Source organism: Pseudonaja textilis, chromosome 2 (assembly GCF_049901715.1).
Source record: "Pseudonaja textilis isolate UNSWEBS1 chromosome 2, rPseTex1.2, whole genome shotgun sequence".
Lineage (NCBI taxonomy): Eukaryota > Metazoa > Chordata > Lepidosauria > Squamata > Elapidae > Pseudonaja > Pseudonaja textilis.
The window spans coordinates 126838668-126860114 of record NC_141991.1 but is presented as its reverse complement, the minus strand read 5'-3'; the positions used below and the strand labels follow the sequence as shown (position 1 = coordinate 126860114).

At 41.2% G+C, this 21447-nt stretch overlaps 1 protein-coding gene across 3 annotated transcripts in view; it reads left to right on the top strand.

The window, feature by feature from the left end:
* The first annotated feature begins 339 nt into the window (after positions 1-339).
* Positions 340-21447, top strand: part of DIP2B (DIP2 acetate--CoA ligase B (putative)) — a 179252-nt gene continuing 158144 nt past the window's right edge. For 2 of the 3 annotated variants that reach the window (XM_026717375.2, XM_026717374.2), the window contains exon 1: positions 340-703. In XM_026717375.2, the coding sequence (XP_026573160.1) occupies positions 601-703 (103 nt within the window). In that variant the 5' untranslated portion in view covers positions 340-600. The remainder of the gene's footprint in view (positions 704-21447) is intronic. The other variant, XM_087925170.1, reaches the window with a different exon arrangement.

Sequence of the window (21447 nt, the reverse complement as noted above, 5' to 3'; positions counted from 1 at the left end):
CCTGTTAAAATAAACCATCGCTTGCTGCAGTTTTATGCATTCCGGCTTTGTCTTTGGCTGCGTTTGTACGAAGCACTAGTGAGCTGATCACTTTTCCAGCCGACCGGGTTTCGCTAATCCTGAAATTGGGGGTTTGAAAGCCTCGAGTGAAACGTGCCTGGAGGGAACCGGGAGCCGCTCCACATGCCGCCTCCTCGCCTGACCTCCTACGGCCGGCGGCAGTCCGATAGGGCAGGCGGCTTTGTGGGAGGAGGCCGGTAGAGGACGCCAGCGGCACAGAACGGGCCTTTCCTAGCGCTGGGCCTGCCCTGCCCGGGGCGGCGCTTCCCCCTTCTTTTCGTGGAGCGGGGGAGGAAGGCTGCTGCTTGGGCTGGGCCTGCCCGCCTCTCCCATGTGACTTAGCCGGGCTCCTTCAACGCGGCTGAGACTAGGAGGAGAAGGAGGGTGGCGGCGGCGGCGGCGAGGCTGAAGGAGCGGCTCGGATTATGGCCACGGCGGTAGGTCTCGTTGCCACCTCTGTTGGGCACGGCAAGATCCGGACCTGCCGGCGCTGAGAAGGGGAAGGAAGTCGCCGAAGTCGGGCACTTTTCGTTTCCCACCATGGCTGAGCTGCCGGGCGGTAACGGCGCCGTTTCTCCTCCGGTCGGTTTGCCCCGAGAGGTCCGTGAGCAGCTTGCGGAGCTGGAGCTGGAGCTTTCGGAAGGTGAGCCCCCTCCGCCTCTTTTTCCTCTTCTCTAGGGCGGAAACCAGATTATTGGCAGCTTTCCATTTCTCCGACGGGGGAAAACAGGGAACATATTTCTCCCCTGGGCTTCCCGGTTGAATTGACTGATTTTCTTTGCTGGGTGGGGGCTCCGAGACGGACAAATAGGGGAAAAAAGAAGAAAAGGCCCCTGCCTCTTGTCCCCCCCTCAACGTGCGCTCTCTAGTCTGTTCCCTGGTGGTGGCGTTTAAATTCTCCTTTAGGGTTAGCGTGGATCTTCCTATTGAGTGTCTGCATGAAAGCTGGATGAAACAGATAGGTCATTTTGGGTTTTTTTAAAAAAAAATTATTTTAAGGTTGACTAAAATAAATACAGCCGACTGTGCATACGCACACTTCTGTACACACCCACACAAATGTTTCAGTTTATTTTTTCCTTTTCTTCCACAAAGACGCAATTTCCTCTCTTTTTTTTCTTTCTTTCTGTGGTTGCATAGACGAGATTTCCTTTTCCTTTTTTTTTTTTTTTTTACGTTTCCCTCTTCTCTCAGCCTGTGACTTAATTGTGACTTTCGACCTGCATTGTAACTCCCAGAATCTACAGTCATGGGTAGAATGTTACTAAACAAATACTTGGTTTTTGCTGTAAATGGGATTTTGGTGAAATTTAGATTCATACACATCCTTATGAATTTTTATGTAGGATGCATTGGAGGCCATGGTTAAATCACAGTTTACTTCTGTCTCCACTGACTGTCATGGGTCTGGTGTTTTTTGATGCTACTGTGGCACAATAAGGTGAATTCAAGGTGCTTACGCTCCTGATTTTTGCATGAAAACATCTATTAAAATAGAGGTCACAGTTTTCAGTTCAGTATAATGTTCACTACAATAACATTTGTTGGCATATATGAAAAGGCCAAACAACAGAACTGAACCAGAAATTTCTGTGAATCCCCAAGGTTTTGCTTAGAATCCTTCTGAAACAATTATCAGAACACTAGTCTCATTCTGTATCTGTCCATTTTTTGTCACTGTGTGTTGTAAAAATAGATCCAATGCAGTGGTCGTCATAGAGCATCACCATTTTATAGGGAATACACCTAAAATCACCAACAAACCATAGAGGTTTAGTTTTAGAAGTACAGTAACAATAAAATGTGTTTTTTTCCCCATCATTTGGTCAGATGTCCCTCAAGCTTTAGTATTTTTTTTCCCTATTTGTTAATAGTTTATAATTGCCAGGCAAAGTCTTCTTGGAAGTATTACTTGATTAATTAAGCTTTTTTCTGAATCCATCTTTTAAAGAAGACTCCTGACCCATCACTTCTACATCATAATTTAGAGAAACACTTAGGCAGAATATGATGGTTGGGGATGTAACGGTCACTGAGAGAACCAGGTCACATTCTTTCCATTCCTCCCATTCATTCCACTTGCATACAACCGACCACACCAGTGATGGATATAATCTGCAGATTCACATGGATCCAACATAAAAACCTTAAGAATCCACCTTTTTGCATAATAGGTGCAAATATCATTTTGTGCAGAAGGATGGAATCTGTGATTTGTAAGTGGTACTCAGTAGGTTCCATGTAAAAAAAATGAGTATCCATTTTAATCCTGACTGCATCCAGATTTTAATTTCTTCCATTTGGGTAGAAATTTGAAAAAAAATATTGGTTTGTGGGAAGCTTTGCTGTTGAATGAGAATACAAATATGCTTTATGCAGTTAAGAGCTTCTAGCATGATAGGCCTTTTGTCTGCCTGGATAATTGCTACAGTTTCTGTTTTATTCCCCCTGCATATATTAATTCAGAAAATGTTATGTGTATCTTACCACTTGGTGCAGTGATAACACAACTTGTATTAGAATATATAGGGAATTCCCTTACTACATCAGCAATATTGCTTGTCAGTGAACATCATAGTGGGTGGACTAATCAGAATTTGGTAGATAAGAGAAAAATGTATATAAATAGTATAACTAGTTTTACCAATTTAAAGATAATCAAAAACTGTTTTTGAAGTGATTAATTGCATTGTTCAAATAGGCAAAGTTTAAAAATAAACCAGAAAGCCTTTCATACACACTCTGAAGTATGAGAGTGACATGATGCATCACTTGTTCTTGATATGATATACCAGATGTTGGCATTTTATGGAGAGGGTCACATTCACACCTTCAACTGTTCTTGTCCGACCCACAGTGTTGGTATTGCTAGCAGGGGCTAGGGCATCAGTGCCAGGGGGCAGTAGTGTTGGAGGGAGTGGCAGGGTGCAGGGGACAGGACAGCAGTGGCCCTCCCCAACGGTCCCAGTTTTTTATGTGGCTCTTTAGGAAAATTAATTGCCCACTCCTGCCATATAATGGTTCGTACATGCTTAAATGCACATATAAACTACAGTCTGAAATTAGGAAAGTTGGTGAGACTAAACAGGAATTTATTTTTGTGAGAAATGACTAGGGATCCTATTTTCTTGTGTTAGTTGCATCCAGGTCAAGGGTCTCAAAATAGAACTCACTTGACTAAAGCTTATCCAAAACTACTAGAAATGATTTATCTTGCATATACTGCTGATTGGCAGGACATCATCTCTTTGAAAGGAAAGCGAGTTTTAAAAGGGGTCTATCTATATGGTTGAGGAGTTTAGAAAACAATGAAGACTTTTTTTGAGCTTTCTATGTGGTCTGCAGCCTGTTTTACTGCATATGTAAGTACTTTACGAAGTTCCTGTTTATGCTAAAAACAAAACCTGAAGTTGTATTTAAGACATAAATGGCACATTTCCTCTTTTCCTTTTCCCCCCCTTTAGTTGTTTTTTTAACTCTCCAGGTTATTTTCTACTCACTGGCTGTTGAACTATTGTCTTCTATCCTCATAAAATGACAATCATAAGTGAATTTTGTGAAACAAAAGAGACGGTTGAAGTTCAAAAAGAATTAATAAAACATACAGAATTCATTGTTACTGTGTCTGAATTTCCTTTTGGGACACATGTATGAATCATTTTTCAAAACTCAAATAGTAGTCTCATTTCTGCAAAGCTTTAATTTTCTGAGGAGAATACAAAGTTAATTATTTCAGAAGGGGACATTTTGTAAATTATTTTACCCTGATAATATATTTGTCATGACAGGCTGGATTCTAAGCAGTTACTTAATTACTTCAAGGGATTGAACTAATGGATTTGGGGGGGGGGGAGTTGGTGGTACCTCCTCCCATATCTATTATAAGTCTTTTATAATAACTCTTTTTGTTCTTTTTTGTCATCTAGTTTGTGTTAACATTAGATCTGTCGTTATTTTTTCTTCTTCTGTTCAATCATGTCTGATTCTCAGAGACTGCCTGGACAAGTCCTTACAGTTTTCTTGGCAAGGTTTTTCATAAGTGGTTTGTCATTGCCTTCTTCTTAGGGCTGAGAAAAAGAGACTAGCCCAGAGTCATCCAGCTGGCTTTGTATGTAAGGCAGGACCAGAACTCATGGTTTCCCACTTTCTAGCTTGATGCCTTAACCACTACTCCAAACAGACCCTCTCATTCAGATACCATGAATCAAAGGTATAGTTGGCCAAGTGGAATTAATTTTTGGATCTTGAATGAAGAAACTTAAGGAGGTGACTGTTGTCCTATATTATATGATTTTACGCTATAAAATGTGTACTGCACAAAATAATTGAGCAAAGATCACAGGTATTGCTTGTATAATACATTTTAGTAATACTGGGCTATAGAGAAATCATTAAAACTAAAGGCCTGTTGATATTCAAATAATATTAAAATGCAAGTAAGGATACAGAGAAAACAGGTAATTCTTTACAAATGATTAAAGCATGTTGCTGTATTTCTGTACAGTGGTCTTTAAGGAGAATAGCAATCTCTACATTATTGCTGCTGTTTTTGCTGCTGCTGCTGATGAAGAAACTGTCAACGTCTGGTCCATGGTTTTCTTCTGCACAATGTTTTGGGAGGAAGCAATAATGTTATATTGTTACATAGGAGCATTGTTTTTGTAAACATTCATGAAAATCTCTTATGTACAACTTCAGAGAAGGAATGTTGCTTATTTAATAGCAAATTTATACAATTTTCTTGAGTAAGCAATCTGTGTACTAAGATTGTTCTTGCCCTTGCCCTTCATATTTCTGTTTATCCTATTGTTTTTTAATTTCCCATTTTTATATGTTTCCCCAATCATCAGCTTTCAGGGCTTTTCTTGTTATACTGTTGATCTTGTTTTGTCAATATTTTCTTGTTATAGTCTTGTTGTTTTGATATATAGCTCTGCAATATATAAATTTCAATGTCAGATTTGATTGACCCAGTTTCCTTTTGTGGGAATCTCACATAAGCAATTAATTGAAATCATATTAAACTTGGAGAACCATGAAAAACATTCCTTTTTATATCATTTTCAATAAATCCTATATTGCAAATATATTGGCACACTTGGCTGATTAAAAAAACCCTGTTTTTAGAATGTTATAAGGCACCTTACACAATTTAATCTTTTAAAGTATACTGTGGTATGCTTATTCTGCATTATTTGCATAGCATCTGATCTTGATACGGTATCCCTGAAGCTGCAATTCAAAACACTGCAGTGCTTTTTCAGCACAGCCTGATGAGGATGCTAATTCAATATGGAAACATGTTTACATAGGGGTGTTTCTCTGTACCAATAGCATGCTGCTTGCCCTGCATATAGGTACGGGTACTTCTTTGTTGCATTCTGATTATTGTTGAGTGAAAATTATACAGAGAATGTAAACTCATGTAAACCAATAATGTTTCCTCCATGGGGAGTTCTGATTCTTAAACAGAGTAAAGATTTTTTACAGAATAATTTCAGCACCTTTGAGCCAAGTAAATTTCCCAGAAAGCTAAAAACATCAGATTTGAGGTAAGCATTTATATTAAGAGGGACCTTTGTCTACCTTAATTAGTTGTTTACTGCTATTATTGATGCCTTTTGGGGATGGTTTTTATGCCAAGAATGTGGTACTTTTCACTGGAATCTGTGTAAGCAGAAGCTCTGTAAAACTATACAGGCCTGAAGGGAATACATCAACCACTTTCCGCATCATGCTACAAAAAAGGGTGCCAATCAAAGCCTTGAATGTGATACAGTTTTTAGTTGGCATCTTGTTCAGCTACTTTCGTGTGTAGTGATAGATCGTTTGTTACATCTTAATTTGATAAACCAATGCACAAATTCTAAGCCACCCATCCTTGTTTTGTTCCTAATCTACTTCTGTAAATTAAAGCAGTCCAGAAATTTGGAAGTGCTGGTAGTGATTTCCAGCTACCAGTGGATACATGGAGTTTGGTTTCCTCTAGCCCAGGATCAGTATTGTAGTTCTCTGCGCGCCGGCAGGAGTGGGTGGGGAGAACGGGGGAGGAGAGATGGGATGGACTCCTGCAGCACCCTGCACAGTCCGTTTTTGACTTCCCTGGCCTCCTGTAACATAGTGCCGGCCAAAAACTGACTTCTGCTTTAGATCTATATTTTTTTATCATCTTGCTTTAAGAATTCGATTATTTTCACTAAGTATTGTTTACTACGTACGGTATGTTGTCAGTAAGTGCCTTGTAATAGCAACCATGTTATTTCTATTTTGTTTCTGTTGGTGGATAAATCAGAATAGGTTTCTACAAAAGAATACTATATGGGCACCGTGTGAATGTAATTTTGGTGATATTGGTGAACAAGTCAAATGTTATGGATTTCTCAGGAAGTCATCGTATGGTACAATGATTTGTCAAAATCGCCAGTTTCTGTTTCTGACAATTGAACAAAATGTCTAGTTGTCAAGCCCTAAATAAAGTTTGACCATGTGCCCGGCCCTGCATGGTAACCAAGGAACTAACACTATTTATCTTTAAATATAAATGTAGCTGATCTGAAAAGTAGTATCTTTCCTGTTTTTAACTTCTGATAACATAGAAACCATAAAGGTTACAGCTACAAATTATTAAATATATAATTTCTGACTATAACTGTGGCGATTTTTATGTTATCAGAAGTACACTGCAGGATCCGGTGCTTTTGTCAAAATAAAGTAGTTTTGTAATGCTATCTAAACCCCTTTTGAATGTGGATGCAACAGAACAAAATGTGTACAAAAGGGGTAGGGCTTATGGCTTAACACTGCTTTTGTCATTTACCCACCTTCCCATAGATGCCTCTATATCCCACTGTTTCCTTGACTTGAGAACTTCATTCTTTCTGTGCTTTCTTCTCTTTTAAGCTTTGCAAAATCTTTCAGGAGATTCCTATAATAATTTATTCCCATCATTTGCTTATATTATTCATGCATAATTTGCTTTCACTAATTACAGAGGTGATTTTTTTCCTTATAACATGTGTGTATTTATAATGCGATAAGTATGTGTATTTTTAAAACATTAATGGGCAATTAGCCAATTTAATACCTCATGTGAAGAGGGCATTTATTATTCTTTGGCAGCTTATTAAAGCTATTGATTTTGTAAAGGTTTGGAACATAAAAATGGCTGCCTTTAAGTTCTATTTTGCCTTTTGCTTGTAAAAAATATACTGGTGGCTTTGACTGAAATTCTTTAGCATTAGCCCACCATTGCTTCTTATTGGGGGTGGCTGTGGGGAAAACTCCCTCTGTTCTAATTAGCCAATGAGAAACAATAAGAAAAGAAACTAATCCATGCCATAGAGATGCTGCATCAATTTGAGATGTTGCAGAAATAAACAGATGATTAATAATTATTATTTTAGGTATTGTAAATAATAATTATTTTAGGTATTGTGCCTGTTTTTGAAAATTCGTGAAACTAAAACAGCAGTATGAAGTGTGTTAGGTACAATTTTATGCTGTAGTGCAGAATGAAACTGACAAAAGACAATATTCCTTAGAGAAATAAGATTTTACTAATCTGTTTTCTAACAGCTACATTCATTGTGACAATTCAGTTATGTTGTAACTAAAAATAAAGATTCCTTACTAGAATTCACCTTTCCCAAATGTACTGTTTTACATCTATTACAGGAAATTGTTCTGCTTATCTGGCTAGTAAAGGAATACTATACTAGTTGTAAATGTCCTGGTTTTGTTTCAGACTGCACACAATTTCCAGACATATAGGACTCAGCCTGACATTGGAAAAAAATGAGCTTGTTTGATATGCAGATAAGGTACTGTTTATATTTGTGGAAGATGGAAGCTCCCTGATAGACTCAGCGTGGCTAGATGGGAAAATGAGAAAAGAGGAGTTATTAATGTTATAATCTCTTTAAGCAAATTTATGCCATAACCCAGACTTCAAATATTGTTCAGTTATGGATCCACCTTAAAGATGCACAGAATAGCAATCAAAGTGATCAAGTGATCCCTTTGGTTGCAGTTATTCACATGAGTTAGAATGATAGAGAACTGGATGGTGAGAAATTCAAGACAGAAAGAGAAATACTTAGTGCATAGTTACATTCTGCTTCTTGATTCCTAAAGTTACAATTACAGCATCTTACTTGGCCATTTTAATGAAAGAATGGACAAATCTAGGGAAAGCCACTTCATAAACATTCTTAACATAAGATGTAACATGGGTCTGAAATTATACAATCATAATCTGTTGTGTACTTTCCAGGTGTTTCAGCTTTGGGAATGAATGAAATGGTGGGTTAGGCCTTTCATTGGATCGAGGGTACTACTACTAATCAGTATAGATTAAGATATTTCTCCCCAGCATTTTTGGTGAGACTTTGTAATTTGAATTAATGCTTCTTGTGAGATAATTCACTATATATATGAGAAAAGAGTTGGGAAAGAACAGTATCTAAAGATAAAAGAATTGGCACAGGAAGAGTAAAAATTCTTGTTCTCATACTTCGGCTTTATTCATTCTCTCATCTCTGGCAGCTTCTTTAGGACAGAGCTTGCTTGAGCTCATATGCTATTGTGACAATGAGGAGAAATAGAGTATCTGTTGTAAACTCCAGAGATAACTTCTGTCACCTATATAAATAATAATAGGCTTTGTCTGGATAATCAAGAATTTAAAATTATGTGGATACCAATGGAACAGGCCTCCTTAATCTCTGAAACTATGCAGTATTAAGTAGTGTGTTGGCTGGTATATTCATCCTTGATTCACAGCACTGAGCTCATAAGTAACAATAGATTAAAAATATGTTTAGCGGGGAAAAAATTAAATAACATATATTTAAAATAAACATACTATGGATTGATTGATTGATGCCTTTGAGGTCAATTTTGACTCCTGGCAACTGTCTTGACAAGTTCCTGAAGTTTTTTTGTTAACGTTTTATATAAATGGTTTGTCTTCTTAGGGCTGAAAAAAGAGTGATTAGGCCAAGGTCATCCAGGTGGTTTCATGCTTAAAGCGGGACTAGAACTCACAACTTCCTGGTATCTAGCTTGAAGCAGTCACCATTAACCGACTACCTTATACTTAACAATTAAGGATAATTAAATAGTTTGCAGAGGGAGGGCATTTGGCATGGCCAGATCTTAGGCCTTTACTGCTTACCAGCTGCCCCTGGTCCAAATAAAATTTCACACACAATGAATGTATTTCTATTGAGGCTAGGGTATAACTATTTGATAGGCAATTCAATTGACCAATGAATACATGGAGTAACATAATTATATTTTCCTCTAGTAGATTCCTGCTCTTATCTGTTTAACTAAAGGTGAGTCAAAGGTGGAATCAACTTTTGGGATGTGTCTGGGCATGTTATTTGCTGAGATGTGTTCTGACTGAAGAGAGGAATGACTGCATTTATAGGACAGCTATTTTTCAAAACACAGACACACACATTAACATGAAGAGAGTCTTTTTTGTTATTTTTAATGAATATGTAAGAAAAACCAGAATATTCAATAAGGATGTTTATTTATTTAAAGATTTGTGTGGCCATGGATCCTAGAATGCAACTCAGGACAGCTATACATATTTACAATAGTGTTTAAAAGTTTGTGAATCCTTTGAATGTTCAATATTTCTGCATAAAAATGATCTAAAGCTTTATCCGTTTTCCACGGAAGTCCTAAAGCGAGATAAATAGAACCCAATTAAACAAATGAGTAAAAAACATTATGCTTGTTCATTGGTTTATAGAGGAAAATAATCCAAAGCTACATATTTGTGTGTGACAAAAGTTTTGTGAGCTTTTGTTTTCAGTAGTTGGATGATCAATTGCTATTATGTGAGATATCTTTCTATTCAAATGGACAATTCTTATTTTAAAATCTAGCGATCTTTGGATTTAATTAAATACAGAACAATTCTATGTGTATTAAAACCGCACTTATCAAATTCTGTATTGTAATCTGAGTTTATTTTTGATTTCAGTTATTGGAAATGTATGTTTTTGCAAAGTTTTCTTTTTAAATGATCAAGGATTGATTTATTCATCTATCTATATACTACCAAGGCTCTTGTGTCTGTTTGATACTTTGTAACCCTCAGTTGGACAAAACATTTCATCATAGGACAGCGTTTTGTCAACAAAAGTGTGTTAAATGGGCTAACCTGCAGAATGCTGGCACCCAGTAATTTCATTTATTTGTTTGTGTTTGTTTATTTAGCTATACTCCACCTTTGTTATTTTCACAAATAACTCAAAGTGACAAATATATCCAACCCATCTTCCTCCTCCCCCACAACAATTACCCTATGAAGTTAGTTGGGCTGGGAGAGAGAGAGTCTGGCTCAAGGTCACCCAACTGCCTTTTGTGGTTAAGGTGGGATCTGCTTTTTAGCCTAATCCCAAGGGAATGAATCTTTGGGATTTTTATTATTTTTATTTTATTTTTTTGCTGCTTCAGTGTTGCTGCACTGCTGCTGTTTAGCAGAGACTTTGCTAGCGAGAAGGTAGCAAGGAACATCAGCAATCATTTCAGTTGCTTCTGTTCCCCATCAACTTGTGGGAAGCTGTCAGGAAACATTGGAAATGAGAATCACATGGCCACAGCTGAGTGCAGTCGCATGGAGGTGGCATGATTGTGGAAAGCTTGCAGGGAGAAAATGCATGGAGAAATGGTAGACTCTCCACCAGTTCCTCTGTGTTTGCATGGTGCTGGTCACTAACATATTCCCTTGCTTGCTTCCCTACCTGGCAGCAGCCCTGCCTAATGGGAAGGGAAGTAAAGAGAGAGAGGGGAGAGGGAGAGGGAGGAAGGAAGGAAGGAAGGAAGGAAGGAAGGAAGGAAGGAAGGAAGGAAGGAAGATGCTCACTGATCTCTTCAGACAAGGAAATGGGAAGGTGTCAGAAATTTGGAAGTTATTACTGCTCCCATTATTTTTTTGTACATCTGTGATTATTCTATTTCCATGTTTAGATAAGAAAGTATCTGAAATGATGACTCCACGGGCCAGTTGTCTACTACACTCTCTTTCTAGCCTATGTTTTATTCAGGAAATCAGGAGGCGTATTTAATTTTCCTTCTTAATATTTTTCCCCACAACTCTGGAAAATAGGTTGGGTAAAGAGAATGAAACTGTCACAATGTCCAACCCAGTGAGCTTTGGTGACTGAAGATGAGAACCTCAATCTCGTCACTCTTACTTCAGCATAGCTGCTTTAAGAGGAACTGAAGTCCTGCTTTGAAACTCTGGGAAATTTTACAGAATATTTTAGTCAGCATTAACTTGAAGGAAGTCTGATGGGGCCTAGTAGTATTTCCTCCTATTATTTTATCTAGTCTGGCTACATAAGTTAGATACTTCTTGACCTCTGGTATATTAGCACTCATAAATATGCTTTCAAATATATAAATATAAGTAAAATTACAAGGGTTGAGATACTCAGGAACCCAAATCTACATTCAAGTAGGATATCAGAAAATATATCTTTGGTGGATATTTTTGATCTATGGTGGAAAGAATTTGATGAAAGTCCAAGCACAACTCAATTTTTCTGCAATTGTGGAATGACAGATTGGGTCATCAGTAGGGTGCAAACAGTTCTGCCAAGATCCTCCCAACTGCATTTAAACAGCTGGTAGACATACCTTCTGGAGAAAATTGGAATTATCAGTATACCGTGACATATGTGCTCTAGAAACAGTGCTTCAACCAGTAGCCTAAATCTGAAACTATTTTAAAATTAAGGTATTTTTGTAATGCCTGCAAGTCTCTGTTAGGAGGAAAGGGAGAAACTTTTGCTAATTTCTCATTTAAGAGGTTTGGGAAGCTGAAATGGGAAGAGGCTGTTTTTCTGTGGGACAGCCTCCCCATAGAGAACAGGACTTGTTTATGTCTCAAAAGCCACAAATTTGTAGTCGTTTCAGAACTTCTTCCTCTGATTTTATCACACCAACTTTAACCTCTATTTTTAGTGCTTTTATTCTAATATTTCGTTGGTGTTATTTATTTTTATTACCTTTATTCTGAAGATTGCACTAAGGCTATTTTAATTAGTTTTTATAATTTAGGTAAATCCCTGAGAGTTTTTTTTTTTTTTTTACTGCAGTGGGATAGAAATGTGATAAATAAATCAGGAGGAATGTCTCCTTGCTGCTAAGGAATTGGCTTAGTCCCTTCGTTGTGTTCTGTGGAGCAGTTTGCTTTATATCATAATATTTAGAGAATTCTGTTCCCTGGTGTGGCAATTTTGATGAGTAAGATGGAGAAAAGTACAAGCCTCATCCCTTGTGCAAATCTCAGCTGGCACTCACCAAGATCGGCTCCCTGGTGATCGTATCTCTGTAATTGTAATGTAGTTACATAGAATCCAGAGTATAATGTAGTTTCCCCTGTCATAGGTGAGGCCAGTTTGTGACAAGTAGTGAGACATGATCTAGCAAGTTCTTTTCCCAAATATTTTTGTCTAAATTTGCAGGCCTGGAATTCTGAAATAGCGATGGATAAGAACGGGTGCTTCTGCAGGCCTCCTATACTTTGGATTTTAAACACCTAATGTTGTCTCGATCATTATTTTTTTCCATTTGGTTTGCATATCGGTCGTCACCTTGGCTGTGCAATTATAACAGTAAGCACTATGTGTCTGCTGTTGTGTCCGTTCTGTGCACAGAGTAAATTATGCAGATTTCATAAATGTCTCCAATATTCAAAAAAATTGTATTTTTTTAAAAAATTGCCATAACAAAAAAAGTAAGTAGTAAAATGAATGTGAATAGAAATAAGTAAGCAGTAATTGATGGGGTCATTTCATAACAGATTGAAGCAAAAGAAAACAAGTGTATAGTTTCATTGGTATTTTGTCACCCCACCCCCACCCCCATTGATAGAGAATGAAGAGAAATAAATGAATATCTAAAGAAACAAAATTGATTGAAGATTACGGAGGAACAGAGACAAATTATGAATGGACAATTAGGAAAGTTTCTGAAGCGATAAAAAAAATAAATTAGAAAAGGTTCCTGAACCAGATAAATTATGAGGTTGTTATTATAAATGTTTTGAGGATGTACTCTTTAAACCTTTACAAAACATAATGAACCCTATCCTACAGGAGGGAAGATGTCAGAGAATTGGAAAGAGGCCAATATAGCATTAATACTCAGAAGGAGAAGATTTGAGTTTAACAAGACCCTCCCCCCAATCTGGTCCCCTGAGGCATTTGAGGAACAACTAGATCCTCAGGATTTCAGCAGGTCTGCGCCATATTTCCAGCAAACTTCTGGGCCCTATGCCCCTTCTCTTCCCTCCAGAGTTCAGGCCTCCCAGATCAGGCCGGAAGCCACCTTCATGCCCACTACCTTTGATAACAGGCCCAGGGAGATCCAAGATGTTGTTTCCTTAGCCATTAGACAGGGATTGGCTGAATCTGTTTTCAACAGATTCTTCAGCCTCTGGAAAGGGTTCAGGCCCTTCTCCCCTTTCAGGTTATGGCAACCTTATCTCCGCAACGAGCTTTCCACAGACCCCAAGACCTCAGGGTCCATTCTTCACAGGCAGAATGGGAGGAGTATGAAAGGGAAGAGGGTGCCTCCCCATCTGAACACAGTTGCTCCTCTCGTTCAGAGCGCGAAGAGGGCGAAATCTGTGATCGGAATCTTTCAGAGGAAGAAGACTCGTCCAGATCAGCCCTCCTCTGCATTAGTCTATAAACCAGCCCTCTTTAAACCCTTACTTAGCAAGGCCCTGGTCACTGCCAAGCTGTCACCTGAGGAAGCAGCACCTGAACCACAAGGGGAACCCTCCAGGCAAGGAGACTCGCTCTTCTCCAAGCTAGTAGTACACACGGAGGTTTTGCCTTCCCCCCTTTTGTTTCTCGACATGGTCAAGGAACAGTGCACTTCCCCTTCGGCAGGTCCTTGTCCATCATCTTTGGACAAACAGTTCTACAATGTTAGCACATCCCTAGCCAACGCCCTTGCAGTGCCCTCAGTAGACACTCCGGTTGTGGCATCATTCTCCTCTTCTGGCACTCCCACCGAGCCAAAGGATGTCCTTAAACCAGAGGACAAGCGTTCCGAACAGACCCTCAAGCCCAACCACCAAGCAGCTGCATGGGCTGTTCGGGCTTCAACCACTGCATCATTTTTCATGAGGGCATCTCTACAGTGGCTGCACCAACTGCAGGACCGATTGCCTGCCTCTGACCTCAGGTCTCAGGACCTTAACAAAATTATAGCAGTGGCGGAATTCACTGCCACCCTCAATTCCACCAAATTTGCATCAAGGGCCATGGCGTTTTCATTGGGGGCAAGAAGGCTTCTGTGTCTCCGAAATTGGTAGGCAGAGTCACGCCACAAATGGAAGCTGGCCTCTGCCCCCTGCGCAGGAGACAAGCTTTTCAGAGAGGCTGTAGAGCCCTATCTCATTGAGACCAGAGATAAACGTAAAATTCTTTCCTCCTTGGGGAAAAAAGCTGACTATTGCCCAGTTCCTTATGGCCCACCTTCCTTTTGGGCAGAGTCCACCTCCCGCTTTCCTCAGCCACAAAGCGCGTATTCTCAGCACCAAGACCAATGTCAAGAACCACCTGGCAGACAACAACCTTCTGCTGGTAAATGGCCCTTTCGGGAAGGAGGGGGTCGTGCTTTCAGTCGCTGTAATACCTCGTTCTCCCCACCCATTGAAGGTCGCTTAGCCTTCTTTGCCTCCAAATGGGAGGAGTCAGTGACGGATGCCTGGGTGCTCAACACTGTTAGGTCGGGGCTACAACTGGAATTTCTATCGTCACCCCCAGAAATTTTTTTGATTTGTCCTGTTTCACGGGACACTTAAAAGAGAACCCTTATGAATTTGGCCATTCAACACCTACTTGACATAAGGGCTATTCAACCAGTTCCCACCTTACAACGGGGACGTGGATTTTACTCTCGTCTTTTCGTTGTTCCCAAAGCCTCGGGGGGTGGCAAGCCATCCTTGACCTAAAATTTCTCAATCAATTTGTCAAATACAGGTGATTTAAAATGCAGGCACTGCATTCTATCTTAGAGAGCGTTCAGGAGGGTGACCTCCTCTCTTCCATTGATCTCACGGAGGCTTACCTCCATATACCCATCTGGCCTCATCATCACCAGTTTCTCCATTTCTGTTACCAGAATGCCCACTACCAGTATTGAGCCCTTCCCTTTGGCCTCTCATCGGCTCCAAGAGTCTTCACAAAGATTCTAGCTGCATTGATGGCTTCACTCCATTCTGTTCCAGTGAGGATCCAATGCTACTTGGACAACAAGTTGATACTGTCCTCCTCCATCCACTCAGCCCATCGGGACTTACAAATTACCCTGTCTTGCCTCCAAAGCCACGGGTTTTCCATCAACACCAATAAGAGCCATCTCTCACCCACGACCAAACTGCTACACTTGGGAGCAGTCATTGACACAACTTTGTGCCAGGTTTTCCTGTCTCCAGATCGTGGAAAAAGTCTTGCAGAGATCATCAGCCAGATTCAACAACAACAGACTGTTCCACTGTCGCTGGTGTCCAAACTACTGGGGACGATGGTCTCCTGTATTGGCATCGTCCCATGGGCATGAGCAGGAACCAACCACTCGTCAATCAAGGTCCTGCTCTCTCAGCAGGCCCAGTGGTCCCTCAATTGGTGGCTCTCCCTGTCCCTCTGGAAGGGGCTCCAAGGAACCAGACAGGCTAGTAATCACCACAGATGCCAGCTTTCTGGGTTGGAGCTCAAGGGATTTGGTCCAGATCAGACAACACCCATCCCATAAATTGGTTAGAGCTCAGAGCTATCTCTCTAGCTCTCAAGCATTTCAGAGCCTCGGTGACCATCTCCCATGTTCTTGTGTTGACGGACAATATGGCCGCAAATGCACACGTCACCAGACAGGGGGAACAAGAACCAAGGCACTTATGAGGGAGGCAGAATGTTTGGGCTTATGGGCAGAGAAACACCAGCTGTCGATCTCAGCGGATCATATTTCCAGAGTTGACAAGCCAACTGATTGAGCAGACGTTTAGTTGACCAGGCAGGCAGAATGGTCCATTCCTCCGTCCCTATTCAGGGATCTTTCCCTCAGATTTGGAACTCCGGAGGTGGATCTCTTCTCCACTCCTCAAAATGCCCAAGTCAACAGATTCTTCACCAGGTTTCCTTGCCAGGGAGCGGAGGGGACCAATGCTCTTCGGTGCAGATGGCCCAAGGGTCTCCTCTACGTCTTTCACCCTCTTTCCATCATTCTGGCAGTCATACGGAAGCTGTTGGCGGAATGAGTGGAGCTAATTCTCCTGGCACCCTATTGGCCAAGGAGGCCCTGGTTTGCAGACCTGGTCAACCTGTCTGTGGCTTCCCCTTGGAGGATCCCAGCCCATCTCATCTCCCTGCGCCAAGGGGCCCTGATCCATTTAGAGCCCCAGTGGCTCAAGCTGACTGTGTGGCGCTTGAGTGGCAGCAGCTAAGGGAGGCTAATCTCCCAGAGGGGTTATCCTCACCATCCAGATGTCTCGCAAACCTTCTACGAGGCGCCTTTGTGATGCCACCTGGAGGGTTTTCTCCCAATGGTGCTTTAAGGAGGGTCTTTCTCTTTCCTCAGCCCAGTTGGCAGAGGTTCTTAGATTCCTTCAGGATGGCTTGGAGAAAGGTTTAGCCCCCAATATATTACGTCGCCAGGTAGCGGCGCTCTCCTCAGTTCTTTCATGGGGTTCGCTTCCTTCCTTGTCCCATCACCCCTCGGTCAGGAGATTTTTGAAAGGGGCTTCCAACCTACACCTTCCTGTGGTGCACAGGTATCCTTCATGGGATCTTCACTTGGTTCTTAATGCCCTTACGAAGCCCCCTTTTGAACCCCTTAGAACAGTGTCTCCAATTCCTAACTCTAAAGGTAGTTTTCCTTGTTTCTATCACTTCAGCCAGAAGGGTGTCAGAACTGGCTGCCCTTTCTATCAGGCAGGATCTTTGCAGCTTTCACAATGATAGGGTTGTTCTCCATCTGGACCCCTCCTTTATCCCAAAGGTTAACACTTGGTTCCACCAGATCCAAGACATTGTGTTACCTGACTTCTGTTCCTTTCCACACCATGACTTAGAGTGCAAGTGGCATACTCTAGATGTCAGAAGGGCCCTTAGAATTTACATCAAGCACACTTCCCCTTTTAGAAAGACAGAAACCATGTTTGTCTCCTTTTCCCCTTCTCACTTGGGGAGCAAGGCCTCTTCCCCTGCTATTAGCAGGTGGGTCAGGACGTGCATCGCACAAGCCTACAAAGCAGTGGCTCTTACGGTACCCCGTGGTCTTAACGATGCACTCTACCAGAAGTGCGGCCACTTCAGCTGCCTGGGACACCCAGGCATCCTTGAAAGAGATTTGCAGAGCGGCCACGTGGACATCCCCGTCTCCCTTCATCATATACTACTGTCTGGATTCCTTTGCCTCGGTGACGGTGGCCTTCGGCAGACGGGTTCAGTGACTGGTTCCATCATCGGAGTGATTGGTCAAACGAGGACCCGCCCGTGGACATGCAAGCTTTGGTATGTTCCATCCTGGGCTCTTGCTGCAGCATGGAGGAGAATGGGCATTGGTAAATTTACCTGTGAACACCCTTTCTATCTATGCTGCGAGAAAGCCCAGTCCCTCCCTTGGTTCGTCCGGAGATGGTAAGGCATGTTAATGTATTGGATTGTTTGCTTTCAGAGACACTTCTTCAGTCTGCCAAGTATTCGCCAAAGCTGGGGATTCTCCCAGGGGCTGGCTTTTTATATGCAAGTTCAGACTCAGCTTAATGACATCATAAGAAGGAGTCTACCCATCTTGGGCTCTCACATAGCATAAATAGAAAGGACATTCACAGATTAATTTACCAACGTCCATTCTGTTGCCTTTGCCTTCCGATCTCCGCTCTTTCGCCCCAGCGAGAGCTATGTTTCTGCTTGCTTTCTTTTCTTGTGCCTTCCTCAGGCAGTGATGGATGGGGCCGTGGGGGGGCAGGAGAGACATCAGGGCTGCTCTCCCCCCTCAGCAAGCCAGGCCTGGAGGAATTCTTCGGGCGAGCACCAGAGAAATGTGTGTTGGAAATGCCAACACACATTTCCAGCATGCTCTCCTCTGTCCTGAAGTAGGATTGAGTGGGGGGAAGGGAGTAGGGGGAAAGGTAGGAGGGAAGGAGAAGCTTGGCTGGTTTTCCTTTGGCATGGGGGAGGGAGACCAAATGCCCAGACCAAAAGAGCGCTGAGGAAGACGGGCTCCTAATAACCAGCCTGTTTGTGCAGATGAGAGCTTTTCTGGGTCCCCACTTTGGCCTCCACATAGGGAGGGACCCTTCTCTGCTTGGAAGTGGGGGAAGAAACCTGGAGCTTAGCCTGGGGGGGCGGAGAGTCTTCTTGTGTGGAGGCTAAAGGGGGAGTGTTGCCTGGTTATTAGGAGCCCGTCTTCCTCGGCACTTCCAGCCCGGCCCTCCTTTCCTCCCGCAACTCCAGGCAGCCACACCTGGCAAAGGAGAGAGAGGTTTCCTTTGACTTGGAGGAGATATGAAATGACGGGTGACTAGATTGGGAGGGCTCTGCTTTCTTTCCGTTTGAGGGGGAGCCAGTTCCTCCCCATCCAGATCTTCCCAGCCTCCATGTTCCTCTTTCTTCCCAAAGGATGAGAGAGACCCTTTCTTTCCCTTCGTTCTGCCCCACAATTATGATTAAGCATTTATGATTTTATTATAATTAAATAAGAATTTGTGTGTGTGTGTGTGTTTGTGTGTGTATGTATGTATGTATGTCTATATGTAATTAATTTTTTAATATTAAATTTATATTTAATATAAAAATATTTTTTTTTATATTAAATATCTTTTTAAAAAACTTCTTATTCGGGGTCCTCAGGATTTAAAAGTATGAGTTAGGTGGTCCCTTTTGAGGTCCAAAAGGTTGGCGACCCCTGATCTAAGATACTGCTCAGAATCCTCATACCATCTAGTGTGTCCATACTTTCATTTTGATATATTGTATGTTCAAATTTGTTCATATTAATTTGATTATTTTAAAAATTCATATCATGAAGCTACAGATAGCCTTGAAAATGACATTGAAAGTAATTTTTCATAGTAACATTTGTCAATATCTTTGTCACTCTATGTATATATTCTTATATTCTGTAAGCTGCCTTGAGTCACCGTGGGCAAATAGGCGGCAATATAAATTTATTAAATAATAAAATAAAATAAATAGATGGATGGATTTGGTGTGTGAGGTTGCTTTAAATGCCAATGCCATATATTTCACAAATGACTATCAGTATACAGTATTGGCTTATTTACCGATACAACAGAGGCTTAGTTTGTATTGGTGACTTAGATCAGTGGCCCCCAACCTTTTTTGAACCAGGGACCGGTTTCACGATTATTTATTCTTCCATGGACCAGTACCTGAGTAACGCGAGACTCCACCACCATCGGGACGGCTTTTCGTTCGAAGCAGCTCCCCCCCTTCGACAAAACTAAGGCGCGAGCACCAAACGCCGCTTTCCAACTGAAAACCCGGAAGCACTTTCCAACCGAAAAACCGGAAGCAACTGAAAACCCGGAAGCGCCATTGAAACAAGATGGCGCCCAAGCTTTGCGGCCCGGTAAAAAATGATCCACGGACCGGGACCGGTCCAAGGACCAGTGGTTGGGGACCCCTGACTTAGATAATACAGAATAACAAGAGTCAGAAGGGACCTTGAAGATCTCAAGCAGGAGATACTGTGGACAAATGGCTATCCAATCTTTTCTTAAAGATCTCCAAAGTTGGAGCTCCCACAGTTTCTGAAGGCAAGCGATTCCACTAATCAATTTTTCTCATTGCCAGGAAACTTATCAGTGTTAAGTTAGCTCTCTCTTTGATAAGTTTCCATCCATTAGTGCCTTGGTGGCACAGTGGTTAGAATGCAGTATTACAGGCAAACTCTGCCAACTGCCAGCAATTCGACTGTCACTCGCTCAAGGTTGACTCAGCCTTCCATCCTTCTGAGGTTGGTAAAATGAGGACTCAGATTATTGAGGGCAATATGCTGACTCTAAATTGCTTAGAGAGGGCTGTAAAACACCATGAAGCGGTATATAAGAGTGCTATTTTTATTGTTATTGTCTTGCCCTCAAGTGTTTTGAAAAATAGGGTATCCTCAACAATTGAGCCCCAGATTTCTTTGTCAAGTGATTTTTTTCTCCATTTCATGACCTTTCTTGCCACAGTTGTCAAGTGAATCACTGCAGTTGATAAATTGGTAACATGGTTGTTAAGTGAATCTGGCTTCCCCATTGATTTTGCTTGTCAAAAGGTGACTATATGACCTTGAGAAATAGCAATAGCCATAACTATGAACCATCTGAATTTTGTTCACGTGTTCATAGGGATGCTGCAAAGGTTGTAAGTGTGAAAAATGGTCATGTCACTTTTTTCAGTGCCATTGTAACTTGGTCACTCAATGAACTGTTGTAAGTCAAGGACTATCCGTATCATAATGACCAGAATACTGGATATAGTATTCCAAGTGTGGTCGTACCAAGGCAGTATGTAGTGATACTAATACTTCATATGATCTTGCTCCTATTCCTCTGTTGCAGCAGCCTAAGACTGTTGATTTTTGTGGCAGCTGCAACATGTTGCTGGCTCATACTTAAATGGTTGTCCACTAGGAGTCCTAGATCCCTCTCACAGTTACTGCAGTTGAGCCAGGTTCCACATATTCTATACTTGTACCTTTGTTTATTCTTGCTTAAGTGTAAAACCTTAAATGAATTGCATTTTGTTGGATAATGTCCAGTGTTCAAGTCTCTTTCTGGATCTTGAGCCTATCTTCTAAGACAGAGGTCTCCGAACTTGACAACTTTGCATAACTGGCTGGAGAATTCTAGGAGTTGAAGTCCATAAGTCTTAAAAGTTGCCAGGTTTGTGGACCCCTGTTCTAAGGTGTTGGTTATTGCCCCTAGCAGTGTTGTCACTTCTAACAGGTGAGATTATAAATTCATGGGATAGTATCTGTGAGGGGAGAATTAATAGAAGGCAAACAAGGAACTTAAGAAAAATACATATTGTGATAGGACGTTGTTCTTATTCAAAATATTGCCTTTTGAAAATCAAATTATCATGGCTGCTCTGGAGCACCCTAGAGACGCGAACCTAGAGACACAAGCTTCTAGAATGATTTTTAGGCAGTAGTTTCTTCTTTCATTGATGGCCTAACAATGAAAGCCCTGGAACGTTGAAAGTACAATATTTGTAATTTTCTGTTTATTTTTAAATTTATAGTTTATATGTAATTTTAATGAAACTGTTACATGAAAAAAGGGGCAAACTGCAGTCCCATTAAAATAAGACATCCTTATTCCTGATTAAT